The sequence below is a fragment of the Hylobates moloch genome, unplaced genomic scaffold (assembly GCF_009828535.3).
Source record: "Hylobates moloch isolate HMO894 unplaced genomic scaffold, HMol_V3 SCAFFOLD_40, whole genome shotgun sequence".
Taxonomy (NCBI): domain Eukaryota; kingdom Metazoa; phylum Chordata; class Mammalia; order Primates; family Hylobatidae; genus Hylobates; species Hylobates moloch.
Window position 1 is genome coordinate 1,770,544 of NW_026652315.1, and position 25,544 is coordinate 1,796,087.

General features: G+C 41.8%; 1 protein-coding gene across 1 annotated transcript in view; it reads right to left on the bottom strand.

The window, feature by feature from the left end:
- LOC116463534 (unconventional myosin-Ie) overlaps nucleotides 1-25,544 on the bottom strand; it is a 235,729-nt gene that overhangs the window by 112,730 nt on the left and 97,455 nt on the right. Inside the window, exons 2-4 of the mRNA XM_032146671.2 lie at nucleotides 23,573-23,716; nucleotides 12,433-12,522; nucleotides 7,298-7,392 (exon numbers count right to left, since the gene is read on the bottom strand). Of these exons, the coding sequence (XP_032002562.1) occupies nucleotides 7,298-7,392; nucleotides 12,433-12,522; nucleotides 23,573-23,716 (329 nt within the window). The remainder of the gene's footprint in view (nucleotides 1-7,297; nucleotides 7,393-12,432; nucleotides 12,523-23,572; nucleotides 23,717-25,544) is intronic.

The window sequence follows — 25,544 nt, forward strand, 5'->3', positions numbered from 1 at the left end:
AGGCACACCAGGGAAACTGGGAGGTGGAAGTCTAAAACAACACCATAGAAATTAGGTCATCATTCATTTTTTATCTCCTAATTAAATGACACTAAAGATTCCTAGTCTTTCCAGCCATGCCAGAATCCCTTAGCATGAGGAGCAGGCTTTTCTTCCAGCCTCCAGGAAAATGGTTTTTTTTTATGTTTTCTGCTCACAAATGCATTTTAAAAGGCACCATTCAACTCGGCCCCTAACAGATGGAGCACCTGCCCCATCCAGTGTCGGGGGGCTACAAACTTGGCCTTTCCACCCAGAACAGGATTTCCCTGCCTTTCCTCCTCTCCAACATTATTTGGAAGGAAGAGTTCCAAAACCAAGATGACCTCAGAGGTCATCTGGTCATTCAGTTCCTTCACAGGTGAAAAGGCCAAGGCCCAGACAGGTGTGAGGTGTGCTGCCCAGGGTCAGGTGAGCATGAACCATGGAATGCCAGAGGTTTCCAATTTGCTTTCTCAAAGCAGACAAACCACAGCACTGGTGCAGAAGAGAATTAACTCAAGGGCTCAGGCTTTTGCCCTCGGTGACTGGGCAGTGACGTCTATGCCCCTGGAATGTCCTACCTAAGAGGAGTGCTTTTCCTTGCTTGGGGGCTTCGACCATAGGAGAGTCTGACGATGTGATTTATGTCGGGAGCTTTAGGACATACCATCGCAATTCTGACCTCCAACTGGAAACTAAAGGCATTTGCACCAGCTTTCGAGAGCAGCTGGAAAATGAAGGTGGGCCAGGCAGGCGGTGCGTGATCGAGCCCAAACACCAGAGGCTCAGGTGATGTTCTCTGGTTGGCAATACTGTGAGTATTGTCACACCTCATACCGGTAGGAGGTAGCACTGTCCATGACTCCACAGGGAGAGGAAAACCAGAAGCTCCACCTCTGGACCCTCCCAGACCTCGCCCTCAACCTCTTGTCTTTTGTTTGGCTCTAATTTGTATCCTCCTTTTGCCAGAACAAAACTGTAATCCTAAGTGTAGGGCTTTTCTGAGTTTTGTGAGTTGTTCTGGTGAATTATTGAACCGGGGGCGGGGGGGATGTAGTGGGAACCCCTGAATTGAGGAGGGTGGCCTGGGGAGCCCTGAACATGCAGCTGATGTCTGCAGGGAGGGCAGTCTACTGGAGGCCTGTGCCCTTAACCTGAAGTTTGGCCCAACTCCAGGTAGCTCCTAAATGAAAGCACGTCTCCTAAATGAAAGCACAGCCACTGAAACAGAAATCCTTGGGAGCAGGTCCTTGAAAGCTCTGCCACCTGAACAGCTGGAAACAAGGATCGGAAGTGGGCATCATCCCACTTCAGTGCAGGTGGACCTTGCAGTGGCAGATGGAGGGAGACACGTGGGCTGCAGAAGCCTGAGGGGGCCTCCAGACTGGCAAGCTCATATAAGAAGACCATTCCCATCCCACTCCTTTCGGCACACACCCAAAAGAGAGAAAATGTGAGGAAAGAGAAAGGGCAGAGGACTCTATCAGAAAACTCATCCTGGACCCTCATTAAATTCCAGCTAGGAAAACACCTCCTGCCTCTCCAGTAGCCGATGACCTCCGCTTAGTGTCAAACAGAAGCATTTCCTATTAAGCAACCGAATTCAACATGACCCAGGTGTTCCTCCTCATAAAATTTAACCTGCATCTGCATCTAATCAAGTCATTAGATATAACCTTATATTTGTAGAAAATCTAATTGAAGGAATAAGTATAGTGAGGCCAGGAAGAAGCTATTAGACAAATGTAAATGATGTCTGGAGGAAAACTAGTTTTGGTCTCTTCAAAAAGTCAGTGTCATGAAGAAAAATAGTAATAATAGGGCAACTGTGGTAGGATAAAAATAAATTTATGATTCATAACCAAATGCATTCAGCGTTATTTGATTTGCATAAACCAGCAGAAAAGGACATTTGCGACTATTAGAGAAGTTTGAAGTTTTTAGATGATGTTGAAAATGTACAATTACTGAGTTATGATAATGGTCTTAGGATTAGTAAGAAAATGTTTCAATTTTTCAGAGATGCATGTGGAAATATTTAGGGGTAAAATGTCATGAAGTCTATATTTACCTCCAAATACTTCAGATATATATTTACCTTGAAATGCTTCAGTGGTCACATTTTGCAGGATTGACTTTGGAACCATGTAAATGTTTTGCATAATTATAAAAACAAAATTACATTTAAAAATGTTAAACAACTAAACTTGAAAATGAAATAAATGAACCCAACTGTAGGTCAGGTTGACATAGAAAAGGATTATTTTAAGTGACTTTTATGAAACCCAGTATTTTCACTGTAAATATTGGGTATTTGGACAAAAACCAACAAAGAAATTTTAAAATGAATTCAGTATTGCTACTAATAATATTGGTATTGTTACTTTAACAGCTTTAACTTATTCTATCTGTCTAAAATGCATACAGTGCAATGCAAATAATTGCTAATGTAATCAGGAACTAAGAATTTTCAGCATAAGAAATGGGATACAAAAACTAAAATCAAAGAAATAAAAACTCTGAAATCTTAAAAATTAATTGAAAACAATTCATTTTTCAATTTCATTTTTCTCTTAAAAAGCTCATATTCCCTAGCTTTGTACTTTTAAAGAACTACAGACACTGACAACACAGGGCACTGAGCACTCTTGGTGTCCAGTTTAGTGGTCTCTTCATGCCATTTCCCATTAAAATGAACCAAGGCCCAGCAGGGTGCGGTGCCTCATGCCTATAATCCCAGCACTTTGGGAAGCTGAGGTAGGCAGATCACTTGAGGTCAGGAGTTCAAGACCAGCTTGGCTAACATGGTGAAACCCTGTCTACTAAAAATGCAAAAGAGGCTGGGCGCAGTGGCTCATGCCTGTAATCCTAGCAATTTGGGAGGCTAAGACAGGCGGATTACCTGAGGTCAGGAGTTCCAGACCCGCCTGGCCAACATGGGGAAACCCTGTCTCTACTAAAAATACAAAAATTAGCCAGATGTGGTGGCAGGTGCCTGTAATCCCAGCTACTCGGGAGGCTGAGGCAGGAGAATTGCTTGAACCCAGGAGGCGGAGGTTGCAATGAGCCGAGATCGCGCCACTGTACTCCAGCCTGGGCGACAGAGTAAGACTCTGTCTCAAAAAAAAAAAAAAGCAAAAGAATTTAGCCAGGCATGTGGTGCATGCCTATAACCCCAGCCACTCAGGAGGCTGAGGCAGGAGAATCGCTTGAACCCAGGAGGCAGAGGTTGTGGTGAGCTGAGATCACACCACTGCACTCCAGCCTGGATGACAGAATGAGACTTGGTCTCAAAAGAAAAGGAAAAGAAAAGAACCAAGGCCCCTGGAGAGACAGTGGATTCTACATAGGAAATATACAAGATGAGCTAGAAGATCTTAAAGGAAACCAACAGAGCCTACTGGGGTCATGTCCAAAGGACATAAGAGCTAAGATAAAAGACTGTCACAGTTCAACAACAGGATCATTTCAGCCTTGAAAAGTATAACTGCAATGTAGTTAAACAGGTACAATATTAAAAGTCCACTAGTTTGAATAATACTGAAAATAAAACACATTACCTTGGGAGACTGCTAGGGCAACAATTCATTGTTTTGAAAATAGGTGAGTAACGGCAGTGAACCCAGTGTTTTGTCTAATTTTCCCACATAGTTTTTATTTGAAGGTGACCAAGCAAAAGAACAAATAAATGCAGAAAAATAATAGAATTAGAAAACAACGATTTTTCAACCACTAATTAAACAATGGCTCTGAAATGATTTATAACAGACGAGTTCACTGACAATCTGGACACACGAAGAGAGAGCAACAGGCATGAAGTGCACAGCATCGCTGATGAAGTTTCTTTTGCCAAAAACGGAATCTGAGTCTGATCAAGTTTGTTTTTTTTTTTCTTTGACGGAGTCTCACTCTGTCGCCAGGCTTGAGTGCAGTGGCGCAATCTCAGCTCACTGAAACCTCTGCTTCCTGGGTTCAAGCGATTCCCCTGCCTCAGCCTCCCGAGTAGCTGGGACTACAGGCACCACCGCCATGCCCGGCTAATTTTTTGTATTTTAGTAGAGACAGGGTTTCACCATGTTGGCCAGGATGGTCTTGATCTCCTGACCTCGTGATCTGCCCACCTAAGAGTGCTGGGATTATGGGTGTGAGCCACCACACCCGGCCTCTGATGAAGTTTTTAGATCTAACTATTAATTTACAGAAAATGTAGGGGACAGTGGAATACTTAAGCAACATCTTAGGATACAATTAGATAATGCCAGACTGCAAAGCAAGATCTGCAGGACAAACAACTTTTTTTTTTTTTAAACAAAGCCAAGGAAACAAAAAGGGGAAGGGAAAATTGTTAAAGACTGAGAGACCTAAGAGACAGCAACCAGGTGCAGTGTGTAGGCCTTGTTTGAATCCTAAATAAAAATAAACCAACTATAAAAAAGAATTTATAGGAAAATCATGGAATTGGAATACTGATAATATTAGATACTATAAAAGAATTCTTCATGTTTAAGGTGTGATAAGAATGCTTTCTTAGAGGCACATACTAATTATTGAGGAATAAAGGGGATCTTTGGTTTTGCTTTAAAAAAAAAAAAAAAAAAAAAATCTCTGTCGCCTGGCTAGAGTGCAGTGGTTCAAGCACAGCTGACTGTAATCTCAAACTCCTGGGCTCAAGCGATCTTCCTGCCTCAGCCTCCCCGGTAGCTAAGGCTACAGGTGTGCACTACCACACCCAGCTAATTAAAAAAACTTTTTTGGCCGGGCACGGTGGCTCACGCTTGTAATCCCAGCACTTTGGGAGGCCGAGGCGGGCGGGTCATGAGGTCAGGAGATCGAGACCATGGTGAAACCCCGTCTCTACTAAAAATACAAAAAATTAGCCGGGCGTGGTGGCGGGCGCCTGTAGTCCCAGCTACTTGGAGAGGCTGAGGCAGGAGAATGGCGTGAACCCGGGAGGCGGAGCTTGCAGTGAGCTGAGATTGTGCCACTGCACTCCAGCCTGGGTGACAGAGCAAGACTCCATCTCAAAAAAAAGAAAAAAAACAGGCCGGGCGCGGTGGCTCAAGCCTGTAATCCCAGCACTTTGGGAGGCCGAGGCGGGCGGATCACGAGGTCAGGAGATCGAGACCATCCTGGCTAACACGGTGAAACCCCGTCTCTACTAAAAATACAAAAAATTAGCCGGGCGTGTTGGCGGGCACCTGTAGTCCCAGCTACTCAGGAGGCTGAGGCAGGAGAATGGCGTGAACCCGGGAGGCAGAGCTTGCAGTGAGCCGAGATTGCGCCACTGCACTCCAGCCTGGGGGACAGAGCAAGACTCCGTCTCAAAAAAAAAAAAAAGAAAAAAAAAAACAACAAAACTTTTTTATGGAGACAGGGTTGGCTGTGTTGTCCAGGCTGGTCTCCAATTCCTGGCCTCAAGTGATCCTCCTGCCCCCTGGCTTCCCAAAGTGCTAGTATTACGTGTAATCTTTTCTTGACCTTGGAAATGAATCTACTGCCATGCCCTGCCAGATTTGCTTTAAGTAATCAAGTGGGATAGAATGGGGGAACCAAATAAAACAGAATTGGCCATATACTGATAAGAATGCAAAATGGATAATAGATATACAGGGACACATTCTACTATTCTTTCTCATTTTGTGTATATTTGTAATTATCCACAATAAAAGGGTTTTTTTTTCCCAAAAATGTCTCAGAAAAATTAATTTAAAAAGATGAATACAAATATGTATGATAAAATTGTGAACTGTCAAATTCTAGGTGATGAGAATATGGATGCTTATACTTTCTAGTGTTTGAAAATATTCACAATAGTAAGCAGAGCTTCTTTTCTTCTTGAGATGGAGTCTCACTCTGTCGCCCAGGCTGGACTGCAGTGGCGTGATCTTGGCTCACTGCAGCTTCCGCCTCCTGGGTTCAGGTGATTCTCCCGCCTCAGCCTCCTTGGTATCTGGGACTACAGGCATGTACCACCACGCTTGGCTAATTTTTGTATTTTTGGTAGAGACATGGTTTCCCCATGTTGCCAAGGCTCGTCTTGAACTCCTGACTTCAAGTGATCTGCCTGTCTCAGCCTCCACTGAGGTATAAGCCTTTTTTTTTGGGTTTGTTTTGTTTTGTTTTTTGAGACAGTGTCTTGCTCTGTTACCCAGGCTGGAATGCAATGGCACAATCTCAGCTCACGGCAGCCTTGACTTCCCTGGCTCAAGTGATCCTCCCCACTCAGCCTCCCCAGTAGCTGGGACTACAGACAAATGACACCAGATGCCTGGCTAATTTTCATATTTTTTTGTAGAGATGGGGTTTCGCCATGTTGCCCAGGCTGGTCTCAAACTCTGCAGCTTACAGGTGTGAGCCATCCCACCTGGAGTTAATAAGCAGAATTTTATTTTATTATTTTTTTTCGAGACGGAGTCTCACTCTGACACTCAGGCTGCAGTACAGTGGCACCATCTCAGCTCACTGCAACCTCCTCATCCCAGGCTCAAGCAATTCTCCCACCTCAGCCTCCCTAGTATCTGGGATTAGAGGCGTGTGCCATCACGCCCAGCTAATTTTTGTAAATAAGCAGAATTTTAAAAGCACTTAAGCCAGGAGTATCCAATCTTTTGGCTTCCCTGGGCCACACTGGAAGAAGAAGAATTGTCTTGGGCCACACATAAAATACACTAACACAAATGATAGCTGAAGAGCTTAAAAAAAATTGCAAAAAAATCTCATAATGTTTTAAGAAAGTTTACGAATTTGCTTTGGGCCACAGTGAAAGCTGTCCTAGGCCGTGTGTGACCCACGGCCTGCAGCCCACAGGTTGGACAAGCTTGACTTAAACCCATCCAGGATTCAGAGCCATGTCAGGCTAGAGGGATTATGAAATGTGGCGACAGACACCTAATGCTGGCAATTACCAGTAATCTCCCCCCAAATTCAATGCAAATGACGAAGTTCACCAAAAATGTTCAAACATGAACTACTAAATTATGAAGGGAAAGAAAAAGCAGGGACCTAGAGAAAAGGATTCCATCTGACTAAACAGTGAAAACATGTTTATTATACTTACTGCAACCCCGTGGAAGCTCAAAAGTTTTATGATATGGAGCTCTATTATATAGAGTTATAAATAAAGCAAGATAAAGCAGCTAAGCTACTTGCTACTCAGACACATTAACCAAGCTGTGCCATCAGTAGCTGTTGTGAAACCACTGCTTATCGACCGAAATCCATAACCACAGCATAGTCTCATATCTTCCACGCCCACTGATAAGGATCTTTTTCATACCTGATGATCACGCACTGGTTCTCTCTGTCAATGATCATGTTTCTGTACATATTATCTGCAAGGGCATAGATATGTGGTGGGTTTTCATACTGTGCCTAGAAAAGCAAAAAATAGTAATACATAAATAATAATAAAAATTTAAAAATAAAAACAAAATCATGGTCAGATAGGCAATACATTAAATTTCTTTTCCTGAATTTGGAAATGAATCGTGCACTACAGTTCCCATGCCTATAATTACATCTTAAAGGTTGCTTGATAAAAGAATTCATAAAATTTTCTAGGTCATCAAGGTTACACCCTCACAAAATTAAGACGGAATTTGGAAGGAGTCTCCCATAGGCATATCCATGACTCAGCCTTCCGGATGTGCCCCATGTCTTCAGACACTCCAACACCCCACCCTTCCACCCACACACGCCTCTGCAGGTGACAGTCCATTTCTAAATGTTTCTGTAGACACTTGGGCAACAGCTCTTTGGAGAGGCCTGCCAAACACCTAGATCCGACTTCTACCAGAATTCTAAATTCCTACGTAATTTTTTCTAAGACGCCACGTTGTAGATTCTGGGGCCTCAGAGGGAATTAGGTGAGATTATCTATGGATCAGAAAAAATACTTAAATCTTTCCATAAGAAGAGGGCAAGAAGGTGTGGTTCTTTAAAGGGATAAGCTAGTTTGGCCAGTTTGTTTCATCTCTATTGGAAAAAAAAAATCCTACCACACTAAGATATTCTCCTGGGTTTGTGATTTCATCTTATGGGATATCTTAGCTATGCACAAATATCAAACTAAATACATTTTCCACGCTTAATAAATTATCAGACTGACTTCAGCCCTGTTTTATACAATTTCTTGACACCTACCTTCACCACAACCTCAAAAATTACTAAAATGAGAAATACTTTGTTGAGTATATATGGAGAAAGAACACTGCTAGCCTGTAATCACTCCAAGCTACTTGGTAGGCTGAGGCAGAAGAGTCGTTTAACCCCAGGACTTGGAGTCTAGTCTCCACACACACAAAAAATTTAATTAGCTGGGTGTGGTAGCACATGCCTGTAGTCCTAGCTACTTGGGAGGCTGAGGTGGGAGGATAGCTTGAGTCCAGGAGTTGGAGGATGCAGTGAGCTATAATTGTGGGAATAATGGCGTCCAAGCTGCAAGTCTCACAGTGTAAATGACGGATGGGAAAGCAATTTGAAAAGATAGAGTGATATACAAAGGTGAAGCTTAACTTACTTAATCCATCTTTGGATTAATTTACTTAATCCATTTTTGGATTAATTTACTTAATTCATTTTATTGTGCAGTGACTTACTATAGAAAAGGGGGCCTGGCTGAGAAGTTGTTTCTCACTGCCATGCTCTAGAAGATGAGAGTTTTGTGGGGAGGGGTTAGGATAAGGGGGCTTTGTATCCGATACCCAGTGTTCTTCCCATGTTGTAGGCAGGGGGCTCATAGGGGGAGCTACCCAGTGAGGGCTGCAAGCTATGCCTAGGACTGGTCACCTAAAGAACCCTATGCAGGAACCAGAATATGTGATCTCTGCCTTAACCTTATGGTCAGGAGTGGATACCTGGACAGGACCTCAGGATATGGTTTTAAATGGACTTCTAGTCCACACTAGGATTGTGCAGGATTATTATAATTATTATTTTAATTTAACAGAGTTTAACTGAGCAAAGAATGATTCGTGAATAAGGCTGCCCTGGAACAAGAGTAGATTCAGAGAGCCTCCAGTGCTGCCATATGCCGTAAGATTTTTGGGCAGAAAAAGGAAAGTGATATACAGAAAATGGAAGTGAGGGCCGGCCCTGGCTCAGGCCTGTAATCTCAGCACTTTGGGAGGCTGAGGTGGGAGGATCACTTGAGGTCAGGAGTCAGAGACAAGTCTGGCCAACGTGGCAAAACCCAGTATCTACTAAAACTACAAAAATTAGCCAGGCGTGTTGGCACATGCCTGTAATCCCAGCTACTGAGGAGGCTGAGGCAGAACTGCTTGAACCCAGGAGGTAGAGGTTGCAGTGAGGTGAGATTGCACTACTGCACTCCAGTCTGGTGACAGAGTGAGACTCCATCTCAAAACAAAACAAACAAACAAAAAAATATATATCTAGAAAATGGAAGTGAGGTACAGAAACAGCCAGATTAGTTACAGATTAGTTTAGAGTTTGCCTTATTTGAACACAGTTTGAATAGTTGGCCACCTTTGATTGGCCAAAACTCAGTGACTGGCAGAAGAGTAGGTTATAGTTTGTCTATACATCTGGTTAGGCTACAGTTCACTGTGTACAGAGAAACATTTAGAGCTGGGTGTGATGGCTAATGCCTGTAATCCCAGCACTTTTGGAGGCAAGGCCAGAGGATCACTTGAACCCAGCAGTTCCAGATCAACCTGGGCAACATAGTGAGACCTCCTCTCTACAAAAAAGAAACAAAATTAGCTGGACATGGTGGTGTGTGCCTGTAGTCCCAGCTGTTTGCTTGGGAAGCTGAGTTCAGGGGATCGCTTGAGTCCTGGAGGTGGAGGTTGCCGTGAGCCAAGATCACAGCACTGCACTTAGCATGGGTGACAGAGTGAGACCTTGTTTCAAAAGAAAAAAGAAAAGAAGAAAACATTTAGACCGAACTTAAAACATGTAAGGAGGCAGCTTTAGGCTAAACTTAATTTAACAATTCCCCTCTCTTGTTTTTTTTTGTTTTTGTTTTTAAATAGAGACGGGGTCTCACCATGTTGCCCAGGCTGGTCTTGAACTCCCAGGCTCAAGTGATCCTCCCACCTTGGCCTCCCAATGTGCTGGGATTATAGGCATGAGCCACCACGCTCAGTCCAATTTCCCTCTTTTGGTCATCTTCTCAATTTTGAGATACTGACCAAAACTTTAGGCACTGATGTCACTCTGTCACTGTTGTAAAAATGTACTTATTCTCAAATGTCATTGACAAATAGCAGAACAGTGGGGTTTGTAAGATGGGAACAAAGACTTTAGGTTACTTTTTTAAGGGTTAGAGTAGAGTGGACCTCCTCCTGCTGGCATCTCCTGGTCTGTTTCTTTAAAGTTTTGATTATGTCACATGTAACATGAGTGACTCCATGTTGGTTTGGTCTGGTCTGTCAGGGGCTAGTGCATGAGATCAGTCCAAAACAATGGACTCTCATAATTTTGTTTAAAAATTCCCCTCTTTAGGTCAGGTTCTCACTTCGGTGAGAGTATCACCAAAACTTAGGCCTTAGCACCCCTCTCAGTTACCATCATTTTGGGTTTCTGGTCTCAAGTGTACAAACATCATTAATGACTCTTTGAAAATGAGAAAGTAGAGGACTGTAAGAAAGACAAGAAGATGGAAAATGGAAGGAAATGGAGTGGAAAGCAAGCTATGGGCAATGGGGGGAAGTCATTGCCCAGTAAGGCTTCAACGCTGCTGAACTGTCATACTTGACCTTTGCATGTCACTCTATATTTTCCAAACTGGTTTCCTATCTGTGGTCTTCTTGAACCTCTCAGCTATCTGTGAGAAAACTACAGAGTGGGCATTTCCTTTACCTGATTCTTCCCTCCCCTGAGACTCTCATTAGGACCTGACTTCAACTCCTAGCTCCACCACTCAGTAGATTTTAGTACTTCACCTCTCTGAGCCTCAGTTTCCTCATCTGTGAAATGGAGATAGATGTTATGACACAGCCAGCATCCAGGGCTGTTTTATTATTGCTGCAAGTATAACATAGTACATGGCACTCAGTAAATACCAGTTTTACAATAATCTGTTACCATTAGCAGTAAAATTGAGCATACTTTTTAGAAATTCTACATTTCCGTAAAGAGAACACTTCAAAAGATAAATGGTCTAAAAGGGACGTGTATACAGCAACCCTTTTCAGAAAACTGGAGAGAAACACACATGCACAGCACTTCCATCTACAGTGCCTTGGCTGTCAATGAGGACGCCAAGCCAGCTCTGTGCGCCTGCTGATCAGGGCACTAGGGCAGGGCCAGCCTCTGCTGACAGTGTTTCCCTTGTGCTGGGCTCCCATAAAGGCAGCATTATCAAAGGTCTTTCGCGTGGCAGCCTCCTTCGGCTCCAGCTACCAGCACCATTCATCTGGCAACAATGGGGTGGGCTCTTGCTCTGGGTAAATTGCCTTCCACTTCAACTGATGAATTTGTGTGGGCTCTCTTTTGTTTGCTTTTTAGGGGTCAGGATTAATGAATACTCTTGTGCTTCTGCTGTGGAGGGAAGGAAAAGGAAAGGAAAAAGATGCAGAGATGGGGAGGCCTGGGGAAGTGATGAACTACAGAATAAAATCTATTAAGGAGAATTACAGCTTCCATTTTTACTATACAACTGAAATGGCTATGGAGCTGATTATGAATAGGAACCAGGGTCAAATTAATAAATGAAGTAATACAAGATTCATTTTTCATGTTCAAGTCATAGTCATAGTTTAACAATGGTTCTGATTCTGCAAATCAGTACCCATTGCTCAATTTTTTTTACCCATAACTGATTTTTATTCCTTAGATTTTTGTGGCATATGTGGAAACAGGAAGATCCCTAAGCTGTAGGTCCTACATCCCATTTAACTAATTTTCTTTGCAAATAAGGCTCAAATATTAGACAGTCCTAAGCTTTTTTGAGCTCTGCTCTAAAAAGCAGATCATCGGCCAGGCATGGTGGCTCACCAGCACTTCGGGAGGCTGAGGCAGGTGGATCACCTGAGGTCAGGAGTTCAAGACTAGCCTGACCAACATGGTGAAACACCGTCTCTACTAAAAATACAAAATTAGCCAGGTGTGATGGCACGTGCTTGTAATCTCAGCTACTCGGGAGGCTGAGACAGAAGAATTGTTTGAACCCGGAAGGCGGAGGTTGCAGTGAGCGGAGATCATGCCATTGCACTCCAGCCTGGGCAACAAGAGCAAAATTCTGTCTCAAAAAAGAAAAAAATAATAATAAAAATTAAAAAATAAAAATAAAAAGCAGATCATTAAAAATCAAACAATGTCACTTAAGTTTCTCCAGTAAAAAGTTCATAATAGAAAAGTACAAAAGTACTGCTAACTTCAAGAAAAACCATGTCTGCATCATAAAAGCCCAAAATAAGGCAGTAATTTATGTGACACGTAACTTACCGCTCCTTGGTACATTTCAATTTCCTTTTCCCCAAAATATGGCATCTGCTTGAAAGGGTTGACCGAGATTAATACAGATCCTATATATGTCTGAATTTAAACTCAGTTAAGGTCCATCATTAATCTTCATAGCTACGCATTTTTCAAATTAAGTAACCAGATGTTATCAAGAATTCGTAATGACTATCCAAGTGGAAAGCTTGTGTACTTGTTTTCTAAAAGATTACAAATAAAGACAAAAGCCATCATCCAACTAGCACAGGCTTTGTTCCTCCGAAGGAAGAGTAATAAATTTAATTACCAAGGTGCTACAAAATGAAATCATTATTTTAAATGAACTAAAGCACATTCTTTCAAGATGGGTGACATGTACAGCAAGGAGAAAAGAAAACAAAGCAAAAATGGCCAAGGAGTGAAAAAAGCAGTTATCAGCCCTCCCCTCAAATGATATGCATTTTTTCCTTTGAACTTTCGTATCTGTTAGGTACACTAAAAACATATTCATCAGCCAGGCATGGTGGCTCATGCCTGTAATCCCAGCACTTTGGGAGGCTGAGGTGGGCAGATCATTTGAGGTCAGGAGCTCGAGACCAGCCTGGCTGACATGGTGAAAACCCCGTCTCTACTAAAAATACAAAAATTAGCCAGGTGTGGTGGCATACGCCTGTAGTCCCTGCTACTGTACTCAGGAGGCTGAGGCAGGAGAATCGCTTGAACCCAGGAGGCGGAGGTTGCAGTGAGCCAAGATTGTGTCATTACACTCCAGCCTGGGCAACATAGTGAGACTCTGTCTCCAAAAAAAAAAAAAAAAAAGAGCCGGGCGCGGTGGCTCAAGCCTGTAATCCCAGCACTTTGGGAGGCCGAGGCGGGCGGATCACGAGGTCAGGAGATCGAGACCAGCCTGGCTAACACGGTGAAACCCCGTCTCTACTAAAAATACAAAAAATTAGCCGGGCGTGGTGGCGGGCGCCTGTAGTCCCAGCTACTCGGGAGGCTGAGGCAGGAGAATGGCGTGAACCCGGGAAGCGGAGCTTGCAGTGAGCCGAGAGCGCGCCACTGCACTCCAGCCTGGGGCACAGAGCAAGACTCCGTCTCAAAAAAAAAAAAAAAAAAAAAAATCATCTACTTATTTAACAAATACAGGGATAAGATGAACTAACAGCTCTGTTCTCCAGAAGCTTAGAGGAATTAAAAGGCATCAATGAGGTAATTTTCTGGCCAGGTGCAGTGGCTCATGCTTGTACTCCCAGCATGTTAGAAGGCCGAGGGGGTGGATCGCTTTAGGCCAGGAGTTTGAGGCCAGCCTGGGCAACATAGCAAAACTCCATCTCTAAAAAAAAAAAAAAAAAAAAAAATCAAAAACATTACCCGGGCATGGGGGCATGTGCCTGCAGTCCCAGCTACTTGGGAGGCTGAGGCGGGAGGATTGCTTGAGGCCAGATCAGAGGTTACAGCAAGCCAAGATCATGTCACCACATTCCAGCCTGGGTGACAGAGACCTTGTCTCAAAATAATAGTAATAATCATAAATAAGGTAGTTTTCAGAGAAGAAAATTATAAACCCACCTACATCAGGTTTAGGGAAAGAAAGTATTATTTCTGCTTGGGGAATACAAGATGGCCTCTCAGAGAGGCTATGCTTATGCTGGGCCTTAAAAATTTTACACAACACATTTTAATATACCAAAATAAATGAAGACTTATGATCACATGAAAAATATTTCCACTTATTCATTCAACAATCAACTAATTTGAATTGGGTGCTTACTTAACATGCCAGGCACTGTTTTAGATGTTCAGGATATAACAGTGAACAAAATAAACAGAATATATATAACTTCTTGACTTCATGGAGAGAATATATATAACTTCTTGACTTCATGGAGAAAAAAAATCTAAACAACAAACACACACAGAGACATTCAAAACTGTTTCTTCCAATGATCAATTTCGAGGTGTTTAGAAATTTTACAAATAAATTGTTAAACAAAAAGTTATTTACAAATATACAGTTTTAGATAAAGACTTAAAACTACGAGATTTCCTCCGACAGGGGGACATTTTTATATTTACATATTAAGACCTGTGTACCATGAAAACCAGCCTAGGTGTTCAGTCAGATTGGCTGGTGCTGATGGAGATAAAATAGGACCTAGCTGATAGTCTCACTATACTTAAATGAAATAATTATAAAATGCTCAGCACTGTGAGCATAGCACATAGTAGTGGCTTTTCCTTAATTAATATCCTCTAAGGCACATGTTTTATCATCTAATATCTGAAATCATGATGCATGTTTCAAGTGCGGCTTAACACGCCAGGTGCTGTTTTAGAGGCAATAGTATGTTAGTTTCTATTAGACACAGTGTTATTATTATTGAATACAAATCAATGTGAGATGGATCATATAATCACGTAATTTTTTTAAAGATAATCTTTTAGATTATTGTGTATATACAAAGGTAAGCATGCAGAGTGACATGATTGTGATTTTACTTCTCTTTGTCACTGACCAGAAAGATCTTCAGACTTGAAGGGGTGGAACATGAATTGCTATTAGGGAAGATGAGGTGGTTTTAAGACCACTTCAGCGGTGCCCAGTTCTGGTCTAAGGGCAGGCTATAGCGCTAAGAGAAAATGCTGATGAGACAGTGAGCCATAACTGAAAATTACTGAAGAGTTATGGAAGCAGGGCCATGGAAAATGTATTCCCAATTGCCAAAGTCAGATGAGGCCAATGATAGATCAGTGAAAATTTAGGACACATATATGTACTGTTAAAATTATCAAGCAGGTAAGACGTCCATGATGCCATAGCCAAGACTCAATAAGGGGTGATAAAATTAATTAAACACACACACATTTACATCTTAGCACCAAATAACAACCTATTTGACTTCAGGTTGACTATCCCTTATCCAAAATGCTTTTTGCAGATTGTGCATTTTTTCATATTTTGGAACATTTGCATTACACTCACCACCAGTTCAGCATCCCTAACCCAAAAATCCAAAATCGAAATGCTCTGAAGAGCATCGCGTCAATTATCAAAACATTTCAAACTTGGCAGCATTTCAAATTTGGAATTTTCAGATTAAGGATACTCAACCTGTACAGGGAAACTGAGGCATGGAGAAATTTTAAAAGTTGCTTAAGGTCACACACTATAAGTGGCAGAGCTATGATTCAAACTCAGGCAGTCTGGATCCCACGCCCATACTCTTAATCAAAAGCTAGAATGTCTAAGATAAGCAGGTACTGTTGTGTTAATATTATTATTGGTAGCCAGGTTTAGCAAATAAAAACACAGAAAACTAGTTAAATTGGAAAAGCATGAAAACAAGAATTTTTTTAAGTATGTCCCAAATAAGTCTGTTCCCCAGTAATATTTGGTACATACTTATAGTAAAAAGTAACTTGTTATTTATCTGAAATTCAAACTTAACCAGCAGTCCTGAATTTTATCTGGCAACCCTAAATTGGCAGCCTCTTCTAAGTTAGATTCTGTGATGCTTTGCATACTCGAAAACCTACTTCCCTTAGGTGGATTTTTAAAGTATCTTTTCTAATTGGTAAGGATCTAATCAAAATTGAATGAATGAGCAGGGTGTGGTGGCTCAAGCCTGTAGTCCTAGCACTTTGGGAGGATAAGGTGGGTGGATCCCTTGAGCTCAGTAGTCCAAAACCAGCCTGGGCAATCTAGTGAGACCTCATCTCTACAAAAAAATTTTAAAAAATTAGCCAGGCATGTTGGTTGGTACGTGCCTGTAGTTCCTGCTGACGTGGGAGGATTGCTTAAGCCAAGCAGGTCAAGGTTGCAGTGAGCCATGATCATGCCACTGCACTCCAGCCTGGGCAACAGAGCCAGACCCTGGCTCCCAAAAAGGAAAACAAACAAACAATTAATGAATGAAGTAATAATGATTCTTATGGTAAACCCAATTTTAAAGAAATACAGCACTGCTAGAACCATCTTCACTTCAGAAGAGGAAGATGTTTATTTCATGTCTACATCCATCACCAGCGAAAAACAAACAGGCAAATAAGCTCCTTCCATGGAGGAGGGTACTCTTTCCCTTAGTTGTAAAGGGAATGTGGTTACTGCCGCCTTGTCCTAGACAAATTGATCACTGTACACAAAGAATAAAGGGCTGCCCTCAGGACAACAGACAAAGGTACCACCTCCCCACCAATCCCTTGGTTACTCAATAAATATGAATTCAGTTGCATATGAGCTCCTAAAGTAACCAACATTTTAAAAACTGTTAATCTGCTATATAAAGAGATATCTCATTAAGTCTTGATTTTTCACCAAGTAGATTACATAAATTCTGATTAGGGCCTGGTTAAGGAGATATTCAGGAAAAAAACAAAAACAAAAATTTATTTTGGACTATTCTAGGCCAATCCTGAATCAATGACTCAGGTCAGAATGAAATGAAGAGGGAAATTTGTACCTGCTCCCTAAATTTATCAGTAGGGTTCTTGGGGATAATACTATTTGGGAAGATACCTGAAAAATAAAGTTTGGTTTAAAATGGCTGTTTCTGGTTGGCTGCTATAATCACAACACTGTGGGAAGACAAGTGGGATGATTGCTTGAGTCCAGGAGTTCGAGACCAGCCTGGGCAATATACTGAGGCCCCATCTCTTAAAAAAAAAAAAAAAAATTGCCAGGCATGGTGGTCTTCACATGTAGTCCCAGCTACTTGGAAGGCTGAGATGGGAGGATCACTTAGGCCTGGGAAGGCAAGGCTGCAGCGAGCTGTGATCATGCCATTGCTCTCCAGCCTAGGCGACAGAGCAAATAAAATAAAAAATAAATTAAAAAAAAAGTCTCAAAAAATAACATGGCTGTTTCTACAGAAAAACTAAGGAGAATTTAATTGATTTAAAGAAAATAAACATATTGTAGTTATTTCCGGTGAGAGTTTGGAATAATTGTTTAACTAAACAATTCTCACCTTTTCCACCTTGCTATGTCTGCAGAGGCCTTAGCTATTTTCTGGAGACCTGTGCTCTCCTGCTGGTTTGGGAACGCCAGGTAATTCCAACAATGTTCACTCCTACTCCTGTTGCATAATTCAGGTATGCCTCTGGGAAAAGCTGTTCGGATCATTGTCTTTACCCACATAATCCTTGGTGGTGAAGGTGTGGCCTAAGGTTAATTTTCAAACTGCATAAAGATATGAAGCTATGATACCAAAAAACAGGAGGAAAAAAATGTCAATTATTTAAAAGACTCTGGGAGACAGAAGAAACCCAAGATATCTTTAATTGATGGGTTCCCAAATGCCTGTCCATGGATCTATCAGTTTTCATTGACCTGCAGCAAGAATGACAAAAAAAAAACAGTGCACTGAATTTTTTATAAAGCATAATTTATTCAAAATAAAGAAACGGTCCTTTATTCTTAGATTATGTCCTTCCTATGTTTTTGGTGTAAAAATATTCTTTCTTTTATGAAACGTGATGGTAGTACAACTTCCAAATTTTGTTTTTTGTTTTTTTTTTAGATGGAGTTTTGCTCTGTCACCCCGATAGAGTGCAGTGGTGTGATCTCGGCTCACTGCAAGCTCCGCCTCCCAGGTTCACACCATTCTCCTGCCTCACCCTCCGGGGTAGCTGGGACTACAGGCACCCGCCACCACGCCCGGCTAATTTTTTACATTTTTAGTAGAGACGGGGTTTCACCTTGTTAGCCAGGATGATCTCGATCTCCTGACCTTGTGATCTGCCCGCCTCGGCCTCCCAAAGTGCTGGGATTACAGGCGTGAGCCACCATGCCCAGCCTCAAATGTTTGTTTTTAATAGTCTTATTAGGCAATGCTAAGAGTTGAACTTTTAAAAGCTTTTTTTTTTTTTTTTTTTTTTTTTTAGACAGAGTCTTGCTCTGTCACCAGGCTGGAGTGCAGTGGTGCAATCTTGGCACACTGCAACCTCTGCCTCCCGGGTTCAAGCAATTCTCCTGCCTCAGCCTCCTGAGTAGCTGAGACTACAGGTATGCGCCACTACACCTGGCTGATTTTTGTATTTTTAGTAGAGACGGGGTATAACCATGTTGGCCAAGATGGTCTCAATCTCCTGACCTCACGATCCACCTGCCTCGGCCTCCCAAAGTGCTAGGATAACAGGCATGAGCCACTGTGCCCAGCCAGTTAAAATGTATTTTAATAGTCAGTGAATTTCCCAAAACCACCTATGCTGGTCGAGTGGACTTCCCTGGGTTCATCCCTGAGGTGGCACAGGGAGGTGAGTTGACTTCCCCAGAGTCACGTGGAGAATGGGTGGGCTGGAACTCGAGGCTTTGGCTCCAGCCTGGCATCTGTCTTGATATATAGCATGCTGCCCCTCCAGTGAACTGGATGCCAAGGGCCAGACCTCACTCGGAACAACTACGCTGCTTTGAAATCTAGTGGGCCTGGCACGAAAGTCTGGACTCCTAATTCAAGGACTAAAAATGCCAAACACACTTGAGTGCGGCCTTTGAGTAAAAACAAGTTTGGAGAAAGTTGGACCGAATGAACACAGAGTGCTTTGCACAGGAACTCTTTCCATCAGCCAAGTGGTCAGAAGTGCTCTCTCCCCACGCACAACAGAGAACACTGTAATGTTTTCCTCATAGATCTTACAATGTAATTGTAAAAAGTGTGGCAACATTGATGACAAACAGATGGCAAATTAAACCTTGTCATAGGACAAATAACTCAAAAATATGGAGTTTTATTGGTAAACAATGTCAGTATTTTCTAAGTGGATTTTTTTTTTCCTAATGTAGAAGAAATGTGCATTCAGCCCGAATGCATTAACAATCCATCGCTCCAAATGCTGACTTTCAATACAAGACAATGTGCAGGAATTAGATATAGAAGGGATAAAGTGAGCAATTTTATAACTTAATGCGAAATCAAGTCTCTTCTCGTCTTAACAATTAAACATAGGAGAGGAAAAAACCCAACTCTTACTTACAGTAATGCCATTCTATTATAATACTCCCTTAACATTGGAGTGTTAAAGGATGCTTTTATCACTTAGCAGAGGAAGATTTGCAGCAGAGCCCCCATATTATTTCATAAACATCCATCAAGCTTCCTCAAAGCTGAAAGCTACTCTGTGCTAATGATAGAAAGCACATTTATGCTGGGCTTCCCATATATTGAGTGGGTAGAGATTTCTAAAACATAAAGTCATTAGCGGTCAAGTAACTCATTTCCTTGGTAGAACACACGATTAGTCAGTCATCGATTCAAAGGCATGAATTCAAAGGCGCATAAACGGCCCTCTCTGTGTGAGTCATTTAAAAATTCTGTTGTCTGAATTTAAAAAGCAAGTCTTAGTAGTCAACAAATTGTCAATGAATACTTAATACAATGCACCATGCCAAAAATTATGCAGGAAACCAAGAAATACATGAGGCAGGATGATGCCATTTTTATTAAAATTAATAAGAAAGCACACATATGCATGGCCATATGTGGTTAAACTGAAAGCTCTACACCAAGAGATTAATAAGAACTAATCTTTGGTGATGAGTTCTGGGTGACTTCGGTATTTTCCTTTTTGCTTGACTGCATGGTATGAGCCATGTTAAATGAACCTATATTGCTTTACAGGGTTTTTATATGTTGCTTTTTGAAGAAGATATACAAGACGTAGTCCCTGCTTCTGGTGTTTTGGGAGTAAACAATCATGATGGGGAGGAGTGAGGCTGCCTGGAGTTAGGAGAGACTGACTACGGACATCATTTGTTTCTTTTTATACTCAGCTTATCAAAAAACCGTTATTTCCATCTTTACAATGCAGTAAGTTCGGCCCACATTCCAAGAACATTTCAAAATATAATTTGTACAACTACTACATTCAGTGGAAATGAAGACTTCTATGGGCTTGTCAATCCTCCATTTATAACGGTTTCCATGGCAAAATGCATTTTAATTTCCAATAAACAAGTTTACAGTTGAATTTTTGGAAAATAACTCGGAAATACGGGAAGCACTTACACACCTGCCCTAGTGCGTGGTAATGACTCATACTTACTGTTTACTTGCTGCATTCTTTATTTCGTTTCACCCTACAACAGCCTTATGTGGGAGATTTTATTATTACTCCCATTTTACAGGTATGGAAACCAAGGCACAGAGTTCACAAAACAATACGGTCACCAAATCTATGCAGAGCAAGGTTTGAAGCCAGACAGTCCAGATCCACATCCTGCCACCTAGTTCCTTCTCATCAATTATCTGCCAGTTTTCATGTGCTGTGGGTGCTGCACGTAAAAGTGATTAACATTTTTTTGACAGTCACAAGCCCACATAAAGTAAGCATATTTCAGTATTTTGACCAAATAAAATAAAAACCTGCAACTGAACATAACTGCTTTTGTACAATTCAATTAAATGAAGCTGCCGGGCATGGTGGCTCACGCCTGTAATCCCAGCACTTTGGGAGGCCGAGGCAGACGGATTATGAGGTCAAGAGATTGAGACCATCCTGGCCAACATGGTGAAACTCCGTCTCTCCTAAAAATACAAAAATTAGCTGGGCGTGGTGGTGCACGCCTGTAGTTCCAGCTACTCAGGAGGCTGAGGCAGGAGTGAATCTGGGAGGCAAAGGTTGCAGTGAGCCAAGATTGCGCCAACTGCACTTCAGCCTGGCAAGAGAGCAAGACTCCATCTCAAAAAAAAAAAAAAAAAAAAAGGAAACCCTGCACAGGTATCTGGAGCATAAGTTGGCAAATTTTTTTCTGCAAAGGGCCAGAAAGTAAGTATTTGAGACTTTGCAGAGAGTCTGTTACAACTACTTAGCTCTGCCACCATAGTGTGAAAACAACCCTAGACAGTAACTAAACAAATGAGCATGGCTGTGTTTCAACAAAACTACTGTCCAAAAAATGGTGGTGAGTAAGATTTTGTCCATCAGCCATAGGTCGCCACCCTGATCCAGAAGTTGTATAAGTAAATAATAATGTAATGTATATTTCAAAATTGCTGAGTATAGATTTTAAATGTTTACACCACACACAGTAAGTATGTGAAGTGATGGATATGTTAATTAGCTTGATTTTATTATTCTAAAATGTATATACATATTAAAACATCACATTGCTAGGCGCGGTGGCTCATACCTATAGTCCTAGCACTTTAGAAGGCCGAAGCAGGTGGGTTGCTTGAGCTCAAGAGTTTGAGACCAGCCTGGGCAACGTGGTGAAACCCTATCTCTACAAAAAATCAGCCAGGCATCATGGTGTGTGCCTGTAGTCCAGCTGCTTGGGAGGCTGAAGTGGGAAGATCACCTGAGCCGGGGAGGCGGAGGTTGCAGTGAGCTGGGATCATGCCACTGCACTCCAGCCTGGGTGACAGAGGGAGACCCTGTCCCCCCAGAAAAAAAGAAAAAAGAAAAAAAAATCACATTATATCCCGCAACTAGATACAATTACTATTTGTCATTTAAAAATACAATAAATTTACTTTTTTTTTTTTTTTTTTGAGACAGAGTCTTGCTCTGTCACCCAGGCTGGGATGCAGTGGTGCAATTTTGGCTCGCTGCAATCTCTGCCTCCTAAACTTAAGCAATTCTCCTGCCTCAACCTCCTAAGTAACTGGGATTACAGGCATACGCCACCATACCCCGCTAATTTTGCATTTTTAGTAGAGACAGGGTTTCACCATGTTGGCCAGCCTGGTCTCAAACTCCTGACCTCAAGTGATCCACCCACCTCTGCCTCCCGAAGTGCTATAAAAATAAAATAAATGTTTTAAATGATGCAATTATAATTTAGCCAATAAATCCAACTATATCTGTTAATCCTTGAAAACAGAGGTTCAGAGGTTTAACTACATAGATATTGGTAAAATTCCCTTATAGTAAATAAGAAACAGCAGAGTACTGGTCAGAATGGTCCAAATGCCTTGGAATAATGCTGTTAATTATTTAATAGTATTGTATGCTAAATACCTGATAAGTTGAACCCCACCCCCCCACAACTTACCAGTGATGGGAGAGGCAGCCCCTGCAAAAGTTATTACTGCAAAGGTTCCAGTGCTTTTAGCTAATAGTCAAACAACCAGTTTAAGTAATCATAATAAGCCACTGATGTGAAAACTATTCTTCCCCAAGCTTTTTGGGTAAAAATCTAAGATGTATATTACATCAGTAGCAAAGACTCCACTTTTTAATAGGTCATCCATGATACCATACTCTTTCAGAAGGCACTATTGGCATCAAAGTTAAACTTTTTGGTACTATTATATAGATTTCACACAGAGTTTTGCATGTCCATGACTAACTCTCACAATAGTTCCACCAGTATATCTTTACATAGTTGCATCAAACGCAACTCCTGAATCCTATAGGAACTTAAGCAAATATCACAGTTCCCTGTTGATAATGAAGTCAACCCATATTTGCATCAAATTTCCATTCCGCATTTTTTAAAGCCCCATAAAAAATGGCATCTGGCAAGCTAAAATTGAAACATAAAGAACAACTCAAGAACGTCAGGCATTTTCAATAGTCGATCTTCACTTCTCACATTTCCTTTAGTAAACATTAAAATGCAGAAAAACTGGCAAAATTTTTAAGCCTTTTAAGTGCAGACTCAAATGTCTCTGCTTTGCAGTCAGGATGCATTATTGATAGAACTCTTTGCAAACTAGGACTTCCTCTAGGAAGAGCAGAGGTTTTAGACACCACGTGCATGACTAGAGCATGTCAAAGGGACAATATTATAGATTAAAATAGATAAATACTGGCTGCATTTTACTTTGTGAAATGCCAGGAGAATAACCGGGCATCATCTTTGGCCTTTGCACAGCCTGAATCAAGTGACATAAACATACAAAACCTTATTCTGAAATGGTGAAAACAATGCGAGCACAGCATCTGTTCGGACTTTCAGATAGCTCTTCTCAAGCCAGGAATAAAGCCACAAGTTCAGTTTTTATTTTTTGTAATAGAGATGGGGTCTCCCTGTGTTGCCCAGGATGGTCTGGAACTCCTGGGCTCAAGCAATCCTCCTGCCTCAGCCTCCCAAAGTGCTGGGATTACAAACATGAGCCACTGCACCCAGCATAAAGCCACAATTTAACTGTGGACACTGTAATATCACTTAGAAACGTCCAAAGCAGCCAATAAAGGATACAAAAATGTAGTCATCCATGTATCTCTTCTTCAGATTCTCCACGATGGAGTTCTCTGTGATCTTGGACAGTAGCACCATGTCGTCCACACCACTGTGCTTGACATTGTGGCTTTGCCAGTGGTACTGGTAGGCACCTTTGCTTCCCTGGGAACATAAAACACACAGTTACTAGGACAGTTTGTTCTCCCCTGTAGTAACAAACAGAAAATGCTGTTAATTTCCCAAATATTCTTCAAATAAAATGTAGCAGAAAGAGTAGTGCAGAGAAAAATCCTGCAATCAATAAGATGAGGATTCAAGTTCCAGCTTTGCTACCTACAGACTAAGCAAAGTGGGCAAAAGCTAGCTAAGCTCACTGTGTCCCTGAAGTGACACAAAGTGACTTCTCTTTTCTCATTTGTAAAGTGGGAGACAGACCCATTTCACAACATTGCTGTAAGGATTAAATAAAATAACAAGTGTGAAGTGCTAAACAGTGTCAGGAATACAGCACAACACATGGTCGATAGTCTCCGATGAGACTATCCTTCAACCATACTGTTGTGTTAAATTTGTCAGTGAAAATAAGCAACGACATAGAAACTTTCTAGTCTCGTTTTGCAAATTACGTGACAGAATCCAGAAGTGGAAAGAATATGTATCAAACAAAGGCTATGTCACACGGTCATAATTTGTCAAGTCATCTAAATTATTTTCCCTTCATAAACTTATCACTGTCATATGTGTAATACTGGCTTTCCATATTCAAAAGATAGGCTACATTTTTATGACTGATTACTGCTCTAATAACGAGGATGTGGACAGGACAGACGAAACGAGATCACGGAACACGCCCAGGAGAGGAAGGCCTCATCCCCACGTGGCCCCCTTGGGTAGATGAAGTTGTGGCCCTCATCTACGTCTGGGATTTTTCAGCTTCACACCAGGGGCGGCCTCTGAACACTCTGTGGACTGCAGGGCTTCCTTTCATTTGGCATTTCTGTAGTGGGGTCCCCCATGTGTTCAGCTATGTGCCAAGTTCTTATGGCACACTTGGGAAGCTTAAAGTCCTATGAAGACACCTAGATAATGATGGAACAAACTGACTCATGAGCACTTGGGGAGCTGAGCACTTGGGCAGTTCAAAGTCCCTTGAAGGACACCTAGATAATGATGGAACAAAGTGATTCATGCGTCAATAACAGTCAACATAAACACACACAAAATGGGTGTTCCAGGAGTGGAGGGTAGGCCACTTTGTCCTGGGAGAGGCAGAAGAAATGACTTCCCAGAAAAGGAGCCATTTGAAGTAGGTCTAAGATATATAGAATTTGCCGGAGGAGACCAGAGGAGGAAGGACATTCATTATAATCTACACTTATCAGCAAAAAAGCTAATAAATATGAAGTAATGGCAAATATTACATGACAATATTGGAAGATCCTCCCTTACCTTCAAATGCTTGCATTCTACTGGGAGTGTCGCCAGTGGGTAAGTGCAGTGGGCACTGAACTGGGTGAGCCTCGCCCCTGCCCCCTCCCTGCTCACTGCTTGGGGGACTTCGAATGAAGGAGAGAAAAATTCTAAATAAGGATATCTAGAAAGGCCAACTGCTCAGACATCAAAACTAGGATGAAAAAAGGGAAAAGGAGGCTTTTTGAGAGGAGAAGATGAAAAGAAACGAGATGGAAGCCATTTCAAATTTTATTTTAAAAATTCATTAAATGGTTTACTTTTTTTTCTATGGGAAACATAGATCCTTTGCTAAGAGCAAGTTCTAAGAAGCTCTGGGAAAAGCCATCTTTTAAAATCAGCCAAGAAGGAGCTACCACAGGAAAAGTGTACAGTGTCGTGGGCTCCTACTCTGGAAAGGGATTCTGGAAGGCTTGCCACCCATGCTGTCTTGCATAAGGAAACTCTCTAGATCTGGCATTCTCAGAACCACATGCAGCATCAATTCTACAAAATTACCTCAGACCTCACCACTCCTTCT